The sequence below is a fragment of the Lissotriton vulgaris genome, chromosome 4_1 (assembly GCF_964263255.1).
Source record: "Lissotriton vulgaris chromosome 4_1, aLisVul1.2, whole genome shotgun sequence".
Taxonomy (NCBI): Eukaryota; Metazoa; Chordata; class Amphibia; order Caudata; family Salamandridae; genus Lissotriton; species Lissotriton vulgaris.
Genome location: NC_141691.1, coordinates 1,605,682,651 through 1,605,696,927, shown reverse-complemented (window position 1 = coordinate 1,605,696,927; position 14,277 = coordinate 1,605,682,651). Strand labels below are relative to the sequence as shown.

General features: G+C 45.6%; 1 protein-coding gene across 1 annotated transcript in view; it reads left to right on the top strand.

Moving 5' to 3' along the window:
- LACTB2 (lactamase beta 2) overlaps nucleotides 1-6,980 on the top strand; it is a 191,315-nt gene extending 184,335 nt beyond the window's left edge. Inside the window, exon 7 of the mRNA XM_086965862.1 lies at nucleotides 6,841-6,980. Coding sequence (XP_086821988.1) covers nucleotides 6,841-6,884 — 44 coding nt within the window. The 3' untranslated portion in view covers nucleotides 6,885-6,980. The remainder of the gene's footprint in view (nucleotides 1-6,840) is intronic.
- The last annotated feature ends 7,297 nt before the right edge of the window (nucleotides 6,981-14,277 follow it).

Genomic DNA, 14,277 nt, shown 5'->3' with positions numbered 1-14,277 from the left:
TCTCTGAAAAACAGGCACACCTGTCACATTTATGTTGGTGGTGTTATTATTAATCCATGTCATGTATAAAACAAAGCATCCTAGTAAAAACAATTCACACCATTTTATCTTGGAAAGTGGTGTTTTGAGCTGTGCAATAAGCCTCTGTCATTTCACCACACCCACTCCCAAACCTGCAGTTTACTAAACACTCTTATTGTATTGAATGTTATTCGCTGAATATGCCCGGAATGTGCGCGTGGCGGTCAAGTCCAGGAATTTTTGTCAGGTGGTGGGGGGGCCCAACATCTAAAAAAATTTAGCTGGGGGGGATCAACCTAAAAAAGTTTGAAGACCTCTGCTGTAGAGGCTTCCCTTCTTGCTGGTATATTACTTGCTGTCACTTGTGCTAGAAAATCTGAGGGACTTGCCTCTCTATGGAGTGTTCTAGCGGGTGCTAGAGCCTGATTGGCTGTGTTTCAACATTGGTTCTTTTTACAAAAGGACAAGGATGGGCTACTGCAGTGCCTGTGCAGTCTATTATAGCCTATTATATGTTTTTACTACTGCTGTATATATGTGTATATATATATATATATATATATATATATATATACATAAATATATATATATATATATATATATATATATATATATATATATATATATATATATATATATATATATATTTATATTTATATTTATTTTTACAGTGAGACTCCCACCTCGACGGGATGATTGAAGCATGTGAATCTATGAAAGATACCAATGCTGGATATCTGAAGTTACAGGTAAGTAACTCGTTTTCATCTGTGCTAGCCAGTGCTGATCCGAGAAGAGGTACCTCTCTGTAATTTTTTGACAGAATTGTTTTGACATTTTGTCAACTGTTTTTGAGGTATTACCTCCTGGTATGTTGAGATGTCATCAGTCATAAGCCAGATTGTAAGCCTTGTGGCGCATGTCAATGACCAATGTCCGAGATGGACCTGCACCTCATCTGTCTGTGGTGCTTGGAGCGTGACTACAACACCAAGTCCTGCCCCGATTGCCAGGCCTTGGCCCCAAAGGCTTTGAGGGTGCTGTGTCTGCAGCTGCTAGCGATCCAGGATCGCGACTCCACGAAAATCGAAGGGGAAGGTTCTAGGATCATTTACGGAGCCCGAAGTCCCATTCGAAGTCCTTGGAACTCTCAGTCAAGAGGCACAGGAAAAAGAGCATTGTTGGCCAATGGGATGAGGTAGCATTAGCACTCAAAGCATGGTTCTACGGAGCCCAGAGGGGTCCCCATTTTATTCTGTGCTGGTGGTTCCAACCCCAGTGGGCTCCCAGGGGTTCATTCCTGGATCCGGAATTAGCAAGGTCATGCATCTTGACCTTCCCCGGCGACTGTCCTGATAACGCTCCCAGCGCCGCCAGCACCCACCAGCGGCACCATCCCCATTGCGATCCCCGACTCCAACACGGAGTCAGATGGGCGTTGCCCGACGCCGGCAGGACCTTTGATTTCTAAATCAAAGCCTGACTCCTGTTCCCATTGGCTAGGACTCAGGGAGGCATGGGACGGTTCACTGGACCTTGAAGAAATCCAGCCCTAAATAGAAGACCCTAACATGGACTGGACTGAGGAACAATTGGGCTGGATACTTCTTCAGATACCGGTACGCTTTCTTCCCCTACCGTGGCTACGGAGGAGGGAGCCTCATGCACAAGGGTGGTGCAGGGGCAGTTGAGGTCCTTGACCTACAGTTGCCTTCGGTGGCAGTCAAGACCAACATCTTGACAGAAGTGCTGCAAGATGGAGCACCCTTATCTGAACCTCTAGTCCTGTTCAATGAGGCTCTCACTGACATCCTGTTAGGGACCTGATGCAAACTCAACACAGGGGCTACTGTGAAAAGGATAATAGCCTGCTTGCATCAGCCTGCCCCTGGGAACCCACATTTTCTCACCCAACACCTTACCACTGAGAGCTTGGTGGTCCATGCCTCGACTGCTTTGGGGACATTCCCTACGGCTCCCCCGGACAGGGACTCAAAAAGGCTGGACTCTTTTGGGAAGAAAATATTCTCTCCTGCCAGCCTAGTATTGCGGTCTGTGAACGCTGCATGCCTTTTGGACCGTTACTCCCACACTCTGTGGGATTCGGTTGCACAAGTGCTGCGACAGAACCCGGAGAAGGCCCAGGCCGTATTCCCTCAAGCTGTTGTTACAGGAAAGATGTAGCAAAGTTCACAATTCGTTGTGGATTGGACACAAGCAACTCACTGAGCAGATCGGTTTCATTGACGTTAGCCCTGAAATGCCACTCCTGCTTTAGGAGGACTGACTTTCAGGGGATGTCCAAGCCTCCCTTAAAGACATGCCCTTCGATGGCGCCCATCTTTTAAGAGACAAGGCAGACTCAGCCCTGGAGTGATCTAAGGACTTGAGGGCTACGGCCAAGTCTTTGGGCCTCTCAGCCGCCCCAGGTCACCCCCAGTCTGCCTTTTGTGGCTATGGAAGGGGATTTCAACCACCCATACCCTTTAGACCACCGTCCGCGCATGCTTCCCAGGCTCTGCGTGAATGAGGGCACGGTGCGCACAGACCTCACGGGTCAGGTAGCCAGCAGTTTGACCGTCCACAATCCCCCCCCTCCCCCATACCTCCTCCCCCCTGGCAGCTGCCGTCTCCAAGCAGTCCTAGTCTGCCCCTTTACCACCATAGGCATCTAGTTGGCGGCGCCTTCACTATCCCCCCTGGTAGTCCATAACAGTGACCGGTGGGTCTTGCAAATTGTGAAAAGGGGCTACTCCCTCCCCTTCGAGACTACCCTCCTTCCATGCCACCATCTCACGCCTGACTCCACAAGGAAGCCATTGCTCTCTTGGCCAAGGGCAGTGGCATAGCATAGTGCAGGGGGCCCGAGCACAAGAAGGGCCCATTTGTAATGTGCACGGGCGGCTGACCCGAGGACTGAGAGCTCATGATTGGGTCCAGAACATGGGGTGCCCCTCCATGTACTTTGCAGGGGGGACCCCTCACGTTTCGTAACACCTCTCGCCAAAGGAGCCATAGAGATGGTTCCAGGGCCAGAAGTAAACTGTAGTTGCTATTCCGGCTTTCTAGCACTCCTCGGGTGTTCACCAAGGTGATGGTGGTGGTTGCAGCTCATCTGCAGTGATCTGGGGTGCCAGCCTTCCGCTATCTAGGGCTGGGGTTGTGGACCCTTTATCAAGAGGCCCTATATCTCTGGACATGGCTAGAACAAAAGGGTATTTTCCTTGTGGTTCAACACCTGGCAGGTTCGCTGAACACCAGGGCAGACGAACTCAGCCATCAATGCCTAGTGGATCATGAATGGTGTCTCCATCCGGAGTTGGCCGAAGATCTCTTTCAACAGTGGGGAGAGCCTTGGTTAGATGTGTTCGCCTCTGTCGAGAACGTGCAATATCAGCTGTTTTGCGCAATGGAGTTTCCAAGGCCATGCCGCTCGGAGACGCTTTTCGTCTTGAATGGAGCTCAGGCCTCCAGTACGCCTTTCCACCAATACCACTCCTGCTCAAAGTTCTCAAGATGATCAGTAACAACCGTGTCCAAGTCATCCTTGTAGCTCCAGACTGGGTACGGAGAGTCTGGTATCCCGCGCTACTGACTATAAGTAAAACCCTACACAGGAAGGGAGAAGGTGTCACCTGCCTACAATAGAGACTGAGCGCAGAAGTGTCTCTAAATGGTCAAACCGATATCTCAAGCGGGGAAACAATACACTAAATATCTCAAACATCTGAAGATAACTCCAAAATAAGAAACTAGCAAAGATAGCTAGTACAAAAATATATTTTATTCAAAGTAAAGCAATCAATAAATATATTGATACATTTTTGTAATGTTTTACATGTATAATAGAACAAATCAAATAACATGATCAAAGTTTTGTTTCCAAAATGCACCCAAAAGAAACATTGATATAACTAGTGAAATACCCCCAGTTGAATTGAAACACGGCAAAATAATAACTTAAAACATTATCATATCAGCCAGCAATCTCATTACCAAAATCGCACTCATACATCTATCATACTGTGAAAGCCTACCAATAAAACATGCATATATATAGTCAGGGACCACAAATGAAAATAATAGTGGTATCATGTACATCCTAATGTCTGGGTAAAAAAGTATAATGCTTTAGACTAATTTTCCTTACAGGTGTTGCCAGGAGCACCATAATATTTAAATCGGTAAACTAGTACTCAAGCATTGCCATATACATATTCTTTTGGTCGGTAACACTGAATTAATATATCCACGAAGGGAGTAAGTGAAGAACACATTTAGACAATTCAACTTCCTCTACTTCTTTACATGTACCACTGCGTGGTTCCTGTCCAAAACAGTTCCGACGCAAGTTTCGGTGAAGGGCTTAAATGAAGCCTCCAGCTTCTTCAGGGCCCAATCAAGATGGAATCCAAAGGGTGTGCCACGTGGATGGTGGGGGAGAACGTCGGGTGCCTAACAGACGGTCAGGGTTCCGTTCTAAAAGGTAAAGCACAGGAAAGAACAGGAAAGAATCGAGGACAAATAAGGAACCGTCATCGTACTCAGAATAGTGGTGTGAATAGCTGAGAATGTATGTACTTATTTATTTATTTGAAAGGTTTTATATATAGCGCTGGCTAGACCCGGAGGTATGAGAGCGCTTTACGTGAGCAGAAGCAGTAATAAAAGCAATTGTTCAGGACATACAAAACAAGCACGTACATCTCTCATTAAGTGGGGCAAAATTATGGTTGGTTCACAGTTTATATACATCTAAATAATAAAATGGAGGTAACGACTCAGAGCAGAGAAGAGAGTATCGACAGGGAAGAACAAATTGTAGAGTTAGGGGGCACGGGTAGGAATAGGGGGTAGAGAGCAAATAGAAGATAAGGTCAGGGTAAACAAGAGGATGTGTAAAAAGGGAGAGTGAAGGGAGAGCCAGGTAGAATGAAAGATAGCCAATGCAGGGGAAACAGAAAGCAAGGTCAAAGGAGTGATTATAGATTCCTATATTTGTTGAGAAGGTGATATTTTAGGTCTTTTTTTAAAGCTGAGGTAGGAGGTATTGCAGCGCATGTCCCTCAGTAGGGCATTCCATATGTTCAGGACATTTTCGGAGAAGAAGCGAGATTGGATGTTTTTTTATTTTTTTAGTAGCGGGGGACAAGGAGGAGCGCAGTAGTGCTTCTCATCAGTCTGGAGCAGCCCGCTTTTTTGAGTTTGTTTGTTAGGTATGACGGGGTTTGTTAGTGAAGAGCTTTGTAAGTGATGCAGGCAGTCCTATAAAAGCATCTTCCTTCGATGGCCAGCCAGTTTAGGGGTTTGAGGGCAGGCGATATGTGGTCAAATCGTTAACCAGTAATGAGCCTGGTCGGCAAGTTGAGCACAGCTCTAAGGGGGGCAAAATGTACATTAGGGGTTCTGGTGAGGATAGTGTTGCCTTAGTCAAATTTAGAGCGGACTAGTGATTGGACAACCCATTTGAAGTTGTCTAGAGGAATGAAGGGTTTGATTTTCTTGAGGTGTCGGAGAGTGAAAAGTGCTCATTTGGCTGCGTTATTTCTGCGGTCCTTCAGAGCAAGGTTTTTGTAAAGAGTGAAACCTAGGTATTTCAGCGAGTCAGATAAGGTGAGCAGACAATTGAAGGCATTGAGGTCTGAGATCCAGCCTTGGATGGGGGAGACGGTTTTTTTAGGAGAGAAAATAATTATTTCCGTTTTATTAGGGTTCAGTTTAAAATGGTTGGAATAGATCCAAAATTGGATCTTGCTCAGGATATTGTTTAAATGAAGTGCATCAGAATGGGATTTGATCATATAGTAAAGCTGGGTGTCATCAGCATAGAGTTGATAGTTGATTTCAGCTTGTTTCAAAATGAGAATAAGGGGTTCCATAAAGAGGTTGAAAAAAGAGCGGGAGAGAATTGAGCCCTGGTGGACCCCCAGGGAGACAGGGGTAGGTTTTGAAAGTCAGACATTGATTTTTATTAGTTGTGTTCTGCGCTGGAGGAACATTAAGGCCAAAGCTAGCTGTAAGTGAATTAAGTAAAGAAGAATGGTTGACTATAACGAAAGCTGCAGAGAGGTTGAGGAGGATAGGGAACTGTGAATGTCATCCACAATGTTCAGCATGACGGTTTCTGTACTACAGCCTTTCCTGAAACCTGATTGAAATGAGTCCGGTAAGTTAAATTTGCCTTTGTGGTTGTCCAGTTGAAGTAATGCACATTTCTCAAGGGCTTTAGCAGGAAGTGGGAGGTTAGAGATAGGGCGGAGATTGTTGGGATCATTGGGGCCAGCAGTAAAGTTTTTAAGAATGGGAGTGATTTGTCCATGTTGGAGGGAGTCTGGACGCATCCAGTGGCAAAAAAGGTGTTAATGATTTTTGTCCAACAAGGGGCTATGATGTGGTTAAGGTTATGAACTAGGTTAGAAGGGAGTGGGTCTTTGGTGTGCGAGGTCGGCTTTAGTTTAGCAATGATAATAAAGACTTCGAGCTCAGTCATAAGAAAAAAATTATACCAGGAGGCATTGTTTTTCAGTAGTAAGTTGGAAAGGATGTCATCCGCCGAAGTTGTAATGGGTAGAATTCTCAGGTAATTCTGCATGATTACGCTACACTGAATTTCGCAAATTATGCCGACCCCTAATAATAAGTCCTGTGTATGGTAATGGAAATCTTGGCAGAGTCTTTTTTTATTTGTCATATATGTAAAATACTGTTGGCTTTGCTTGGTCAATATTTGTGTGGCAAATAAGGAGTATTTAAACAGCAGTCTCACCTGCATGGTGAAATATAAAATAATCAATTTTTTATTTCTATTTAATTTTACAGCGCAAGACCAGTCACCAAGCTTGAGATGGAAAAGTAACTTATAAGTTGGAAGATGCTCAATCCAGCTCCTAAATGATGTTATGTGGAATAGTAAAAAATGAATATGAAGATTCTCTTGAAAATAAAATTCAGGTCCCCAAGCCCTCCAGATTCTGCATATTTTTGGGGATTACTCTGGATTTCAAATCAATACAATTTATTTATTTATTTATTATGAGTAGTTTTGTATAGCGCTAGCTGGACCCGAGGGCATCAGAGCGCTTCATAACAAGTAACTTATGTGCAAATGGGCAGTACAGAGAATATAGGGGAACATAGCGAAATGGACATATAAGTAGTAAAGGTACTTGAGCATGCAGACATAGAATACATAATACATTCTTTTACAGAGACATAGAGCAATTGTCACTGCACCACTGTCATATTGCACAGGAAGATAAAAGCAGAGTTTCAATGGAGGTGACTTAGTAGTGTAACAAGGTAGTCCACAGTCTTTGGGTCGAAAGTCTAAAGGGTTTCTTGTCCCAACAATACGAGTCTCTGGGAAGTTTTCTAGATCCGAATCAGTGACATTGGTCACCTAGTTAAAGTTAGAGGGGGTGCCGGTTAAAGTACTTCCTTAGCTCCCATCTGCTCGCTTGAGAATGATCCAGAAAGAGGATTTTGAGCAGGTTTTTTAATTTTGGAAACAAGGGGATCGTTTAGATGTGTGGGGGGATGAAGTTCCAGATTTTGGTAGGGTTTCCAGCAAATGACCTCGTCGCCGTTTTTTGTTTGCTAGTTTTTAGCGGGACGAGTAGAAGAGTATTGGAACTTCTGAGGTTCCTGGACTGGCCGGCTCTTTTGAGTTTGGAGGCTAGGTATTCTGGTTTGCCTGTGTGGAGGGCTTTGTACGTGAGGCAGGCAGTTCTGAAGCTTGCTCGTAGCTCAATTGGGAACCATTTAAGTTCTCTGAGTGCAGGGGAGATGTGTTTGAATTTTTTCGTTCCGGTAACCATTCTGGGTGCTGCATTGAAGGTTGTTTTCAGGGGTGGGAGGTGGGATTTTGCAGTGCCGGTCAGGGCTGCCATCTCGTAGTCTATTCTGGAGAGCACCAGTACTTGGGTGGCTTGTTGAAGGTCCTTGGGCGGGAGGAAGGGTTTTATTTTGTACAGTAGTCTCAAGTTGAGAAAGGCGCTTTTAGTGGATCTTGTAATATGATTTTTAATGTCCAGTTTCCGGTCTAGGGTGATACCTAGAGATTTTACTGAGTGCGCCAGTGTGATATTGCCATTGAGGGTGTTGATAGCTTTGAGCCATTCGGCAATTTGGGGGTTTTCGTCTTTGTTGGAGATGAGGAGTATTTCCGTTTTCTCTTGACTGAGTTTCAGGTGGTTACTTGAGAGCCACTGTTGCACCTCTCTGAGCGTGACGTTGAGTCTCTGGAGGTCCTCAATGGAGGTGAGGGGTTCGATGTAGATGTTGAAAAGCTGAGGGGAGAGCACTTATCCTTGTGGAACACCCCTAGTAACAGGGTGGAGGTCGGATTCAAAATTTAAAATTTTTATTCTTTGTGATCGGTTGTGGAGGAAGGAGGAGAACCAGAGGAGGACAGTCTCTTCAAGACCAGCCCTTTTTTGTAGAACCTTGAGGAGAAACTTGTTATTGACTGTATCGTATGCAGCCGATAGGTCCAGGGGGATGAGAAGACAGCATTGGTCCAATTCAAGTGACTTGTGTAGGTGATCTATGACATTGAGGATTGCAGTTTCGGTGCTGCAGCCTTTTCTGAATTCGGATTGATGGGGATCTAGAAGGTTGATGTTGTCCAAAGTGTTGGGTCAGTTGAGGAAGTACACATCTTTCCATGATTTTGGACAGAAGAGGTAAGTTCGAGACAGGTCTAAAGTTATTCAAATCCTCTGTATCTAGTCCTGGCTTTTTCAGCAGGGGTGTGACTTGACCGACTTTGAGGCAATCTGGTACGACTCCTGATCTAAGTGAGCTGTTAATGATCTTGAACCAAACTGGAACTAGGACGAGCTTCAAGTGTTTGGTTAGTTGAGGGGGTAGGTGATCAAGGGCGTGGGATGAGAGTTTTGCGTTGGAGATTATCTCTTCTTCTTGAATGGGAGTGAAGGAAGACCAGTGTTTAGGAGGATTCAAGGAAGCGCTGTCGATGATTCCAGCTGCCTGGATCTCAGTGGAAGGAGTGAGATTGGAGCCAAGTGAGAGATCGATCTTTGCGATTTTGTCGTTGAAAAATGTGGCGAAGTTGTCACATCGTCCTTTGGATGCCTGAGTTGCGGAGGCCACTGCTTTAAAGGTTTGTCAGGATGACTGTTGGGGAAGGGGCTATCTTGTTTGCCACTGGGCGGGGTCATAGGTAGGAGGCGTAATGGCTCAAGCCGAGGATTAGGTCTTGTGTGGCCTGAAGGCTGGGAAGGGTCAGGGGGAAACTGAGCTTGGGGTAGTGTTCGCTCCGGGATGACTGGTTAGGATGAGAGAGGAAGCAGGGGTGGAAGGGTCTACCGCTGGGGGGGATGGGATCGTTATTCGGAGATGTAGAGTTGCGGGGGTGGCTCGCGGGGGAGGGATGGTTCCCGGAGAGGACGCATGAAGGGTCTGGTACCTCACCTGAAGGAGAAGGCTCGCTGGGGGGCAGTGAGGGGTCTGGCCAGGTCGCGTGGTGGGCAAGGGTACCTTTTTTAGCAAGAGGAAGAGGGAGTCGAAGGCCCAGAGGTTATCATTATTAGCCTGTATCAGGACAGTGCCATTCGAGTAGATGGTTATGGAGGTGTTACCACTCAGCGTCAGGTGATTCGGTAGCGAGGTTGTCAGTTTGCTGCTATGGGATGTGGTGGTAGTTTTGGAGAAGTGAAGGTGTGATTTGAGGATTGTGATCCACTTGTCAGGTCTTTGAGTGTGGAAGATGAGCTCCGTTATTAACTTCCCTTTGGAGGGGCAGTGGAAGGTATCTACGAATAGTGTTTCATGGTGCTGTCTGATCAGTCTATGTTTGAAGAGTCTCTTCGCTTTCCTTAAGAGGTTGGGAGGGAAAGAAATCGCGAAGGAGTTCGACCCAAAGGGTTTTAGGTAATTCGGTGGTCGAGGTGCGGCAACCAAAGGTGTGGCCGGAGGCATTTTATCTGGGTTCTGAGGAAGGCGGGTTCCTTACGGTGTGTGTTGGAAGGGTCTAGTGTTGTGGGCGGTGTGGGGCTTCTTTAGGACCAGGTAAGAGTGTCTGTGATAAGTTGGGCTCTAGGGAAGTGGGCCTGAAATGTAAAGGGTATTTTCTCTGGGTGGCAGGGACGTCTCTGCAGAGATGAGACTGTGATCCTGAGATTGGGGCCTGGGTGGGCATTTGGTGGACGGGCATCTAGAGGCTACCTAAACTATCATGTGAGACCCTGGGAATGTTTGAGGGGCAAAGGATCGAGACCCTCTTGTGGCCGAACCTAGCCCTTGTTAGCCAATTAGGGGAATTGCACCAAGAAGCTGCCAACACCAACCTGTGAGTTATTGTTGCGACGTCCGGAGCATTAGACCGAGGCCATCGTGCGGCCAGTCTTAGTTTAGTTTAGGCGAGATCTTCATGGCTCCCTATGGGTAGTCAGAAAAGGTCGGTACATTCAACATAGGATGGCCATCATGGTATCAGGCACTTTAGTGACCTCAGAGTGGCCCTCGCAGGGTCGCTTCAGACCTGTGCTCCTGTGCGCTTGGGAGCAGGAGCAGTTGACTTGCGAGTCCAGGAGGCTGTCCTACTGGTGGGAGCTTTATTTGTGACTTTCTTTCTTTTAGATTGTCTTGAATGATAGGGAGAGTGGCGCCCATTACGGGGTCAGGCACAGTGGGTCTTGCTATGTTGCGTCTTGGGGTACATTTCCTGTCTTGGGACGGCCTGTTATTTGTAGGGGGTCAAGCAAGTCCAGCCTTACTGTAGTAGGGAGGAACCATGCCTCAAGCTGCTCAATCACTGAGAAACCTCATTCTGTGTCCTGGGTGGGTGACCCTCTAACGCTCATTGGGGACTGAAGATATCTGGGGATTTACATAACTAAAAATGGTCAACGAGCTTGCGGTGAAAGCCTGCAGCCTCAACTAGATAAATTAACTAAAGATTTTGAGTTCTAGACGATGCACCCCCTCTCTTCCATGGGTAGGTCGGCGATTTTTAAGCTGACTGGGCTCCCATGTCTATTACACCAGCTCCAGAATTTCCCATAACCAGTACCCACCACCTTTTTCACTCATTTTAATGCAGTGCTACGGAGATTTGTCTTGAACCATAGGCCTTTTGAGGGTGGACTAAGCACACCTGACATTGTCTCTTACTGCAGAGCCTCAAAACTGGTCATTCTAGTTTTCTGGTAAACTGGAAGATCCAACCTACTAGTCAGAGAAATGCAAGGGCACACAGATTTCACACATTTTGTAGGCAGAGTTGCCCCCTCTGTCTATTTCCTCTGCAACATCACTGGTATTTAAGGTCTGGGGATATAGGCTTAAGGCTCAGAGCTGGTCATGGCACTTGACTTGGGAGATCTTCTTTTGAAACGAGAGCTGGCTACAGCAGGTAGAGCTTCAAGGTTTCAAAAGTTAGGACCTTACTGACATTTCATGTTTATGGGATATCATAAATGGGACCACAATCAAATCTTTTGCTTTGCTGCAGGCACAGTATGCCCTTCATCGAGGGCAGTTTTACGGATACTTGCAACTCCAGCATGCTCTCTTACCATATGTTTCTTGTTGGGAGAACTTCCGGGAGTATAGTCCACTGGAGGCACAGGTACTGCTAGGTGAGCCAGTAGATTGCAAACTCTCTCACATATAGTAAACTCTTGCCATAACACCCTGACTGCTTCCCCTGACTACACTCAGCTCAGACTCAAGATCTGGGCTCAAGATCTAGGCTCCCTTACGGGCGACGACTGGAGTGAAGCACTTGAATTGCCAAGAGAGGCTGACGTTGCAGCCCAATTTTGATTCATACAGCTGAAGTACCTCTACTGGCTTTACCTCAGATAGTCTAGGTTTTGGAATATGGGTGTAGTCTGTCCTGAACAGTCCGAGTCCCTGTACGATATAGTGTGTACCTCTGTGATTTGAAGGGCTCGGGGCTTAATCGTGGATTGGTAGGGGTTGAGTGAGAGTGAGGGACGAGAATAATCCTTATGGCCTGTACACAAATGTTTTATGTGATTATCTTGTCTTGTTTGGATCTGCTACATTTGGATATTAACTCTACATATCTTTGTCTCATTGTTTTACTTTAAAATGCGAATAAAATGTTCTATAAACATAATTTTAAAATTCCACACACAGAACTACAGTGCCTGGAAAGGAGAACCAGACACAGCACCAAATCTGCAGTGAGTGTTTAATAAAATACTATATATTTTTACTCCTGCTTGCTTGAAATGTGTCTTTAATTTGGCTGAACCCTGCACTGACATGTGCACACCACTCACTCTGCACCGTTACATACTGCTTGTCCTGCAGTGGCATGGGCACACTGCTCAGCCTGCACTCAGGCACATTCTTCTCCGTGCCCTAACACTGCAAACGTTCCACCCTTCTCGCTTAGACATCCTTACCCTGCACTCACACTGGTGCACCACTCACCCTCTCCTACAGATTACACAGGACCTTCTTCATGTTCAGAAACAACAGTGTAACAACGCAGCCCACGTAGTGTGGGCGTGTCTTGGGTCCCCTACTGGAGGGGGCCCCTCAACCAACCAAGGAGTGCCACTGCCATCTGGAATACTAGACAACAGCCACCTACTGTTCTTTCCTGGCTGGGCCGGCCTCTGTGAGGTGTGTCAGCGGTGAGACGGAAAAAACAATATCTTGCAACATTGTTTTCATCAATTATTAAATTATAGGGAGCCGTGGTGGAAAGGGGCAACTCTGTTCATCTGCGCACGAAAGAGAGTGGTCTCCACCAGCGAAAGAGCAATGGCAGAGGAAAGACTACGAAGAATACAGAGAAAAGAGAGTATGAGAGAGAGGCCGAAGTCAGACGACTAAGAGACAGCTGAGTAAGGAAGAAGAAAAAAAGAAAGGTGAGAAAAAGAGGAATGTGAAAGAATAATCAGAGAAAAGAGAGAGAGATCCCAGACCTACGTGAGCGATAGACACAGGGAGAAAGAGAGAGAGAAACGCAGGCTATTAAGAGAGAGTTGAGTAAAACACACCAGGCAGAGTGCGAAAGAAATAGAAAGAGACTGTAAAAAAGGAAGTGGGACGAGCAGGGAAAGGAAGAACTACAACAGAGGTGAGGAAGGAGAAAACAACCAGTGGAAAAATGGCAGGACACCACAGACTGCCCAATGTGTGTGTGAGATTGAGATACACTTGTATCCTTATAAATAAATAAACCTTATAAATAAATAAACAAATTACAAAGAGTTTGTGTAAGAAAGTAAAAATGAGAGTGAAAAACTGCAAAGACAAGAGGGAAAGACAACTAACAGGCAAAAGATCATCAATGGAAAGAGTAAGAGGTCATCACAGACAGATAAGAGAGAGAGTTTGAGGTCAGAAGGAGATAGGAATTAAAGAGACGGACTGGTGGGGAAGAGACAACACAGAGGGATAGAGAGACAGAGAAAAAGGAAAAGCATAAGACAACCAAAGGCCGGAGATAGACAAAACAAAGGAGAGGAATAAAAGGGCAGGAGAGGAAGAGAGTCAATTGTAGGATGAAATAGAAGCCATAGACCGGATGGGAGAAGCAAGGAAAGGACAAGGAAGATGGGAGGATAGATATAAGGAGATCAAGAAAGTCAACCACAATTTAGTATAATTTTACGTTTAGCACGGTTCCAGCCCACTGTTCACCTTAATTTTTTTGCATCTATACAGAAACTACCTCACTGCCCTGAGAAAACGCCCCGGGTGGCTCTAAAAAATTAAGGAAACCTCGAGGCATGGGCCTCTCATTCTGAGGTAATTGACAACAAATTAAACCAGCATTATTAATATAACACCCTTTGGCCCACAAAACTACAGAAATTCTCTGTACTCTAATTTTCAGCACACACTCCAAAAAAGTCCAGCCAGAACGTAAACATTTATATATGCAGCCTCTTCAAATCATAGGTAACCCCTATACTTATGTGTATATATATATTTCTCAAATAAGGTTAACAGCGCACTACCACAGACCCTAAAAGCACTGCATGCTTTAGGCATTTTGCCAATCACTCTAGGTGCTCTAGACCTAGTGGGCTCATCGGTTCTGATTTCTTCTTCTCCTTCTATCTTCTTACTATGTGGACTAACCATGTTCTTAGGTCTACCTAACCATACTTAGCAAAAGTGCTAGCTAGCTATGAGCTTTCAGCAAACTCCTAAAATATGTAAAGCAAATGTGTGTATTTACATGATGCCAAAAACTAAGATGTAAAAATGTAAAAAGTAAAAGAGTTCATGATACTTATATTT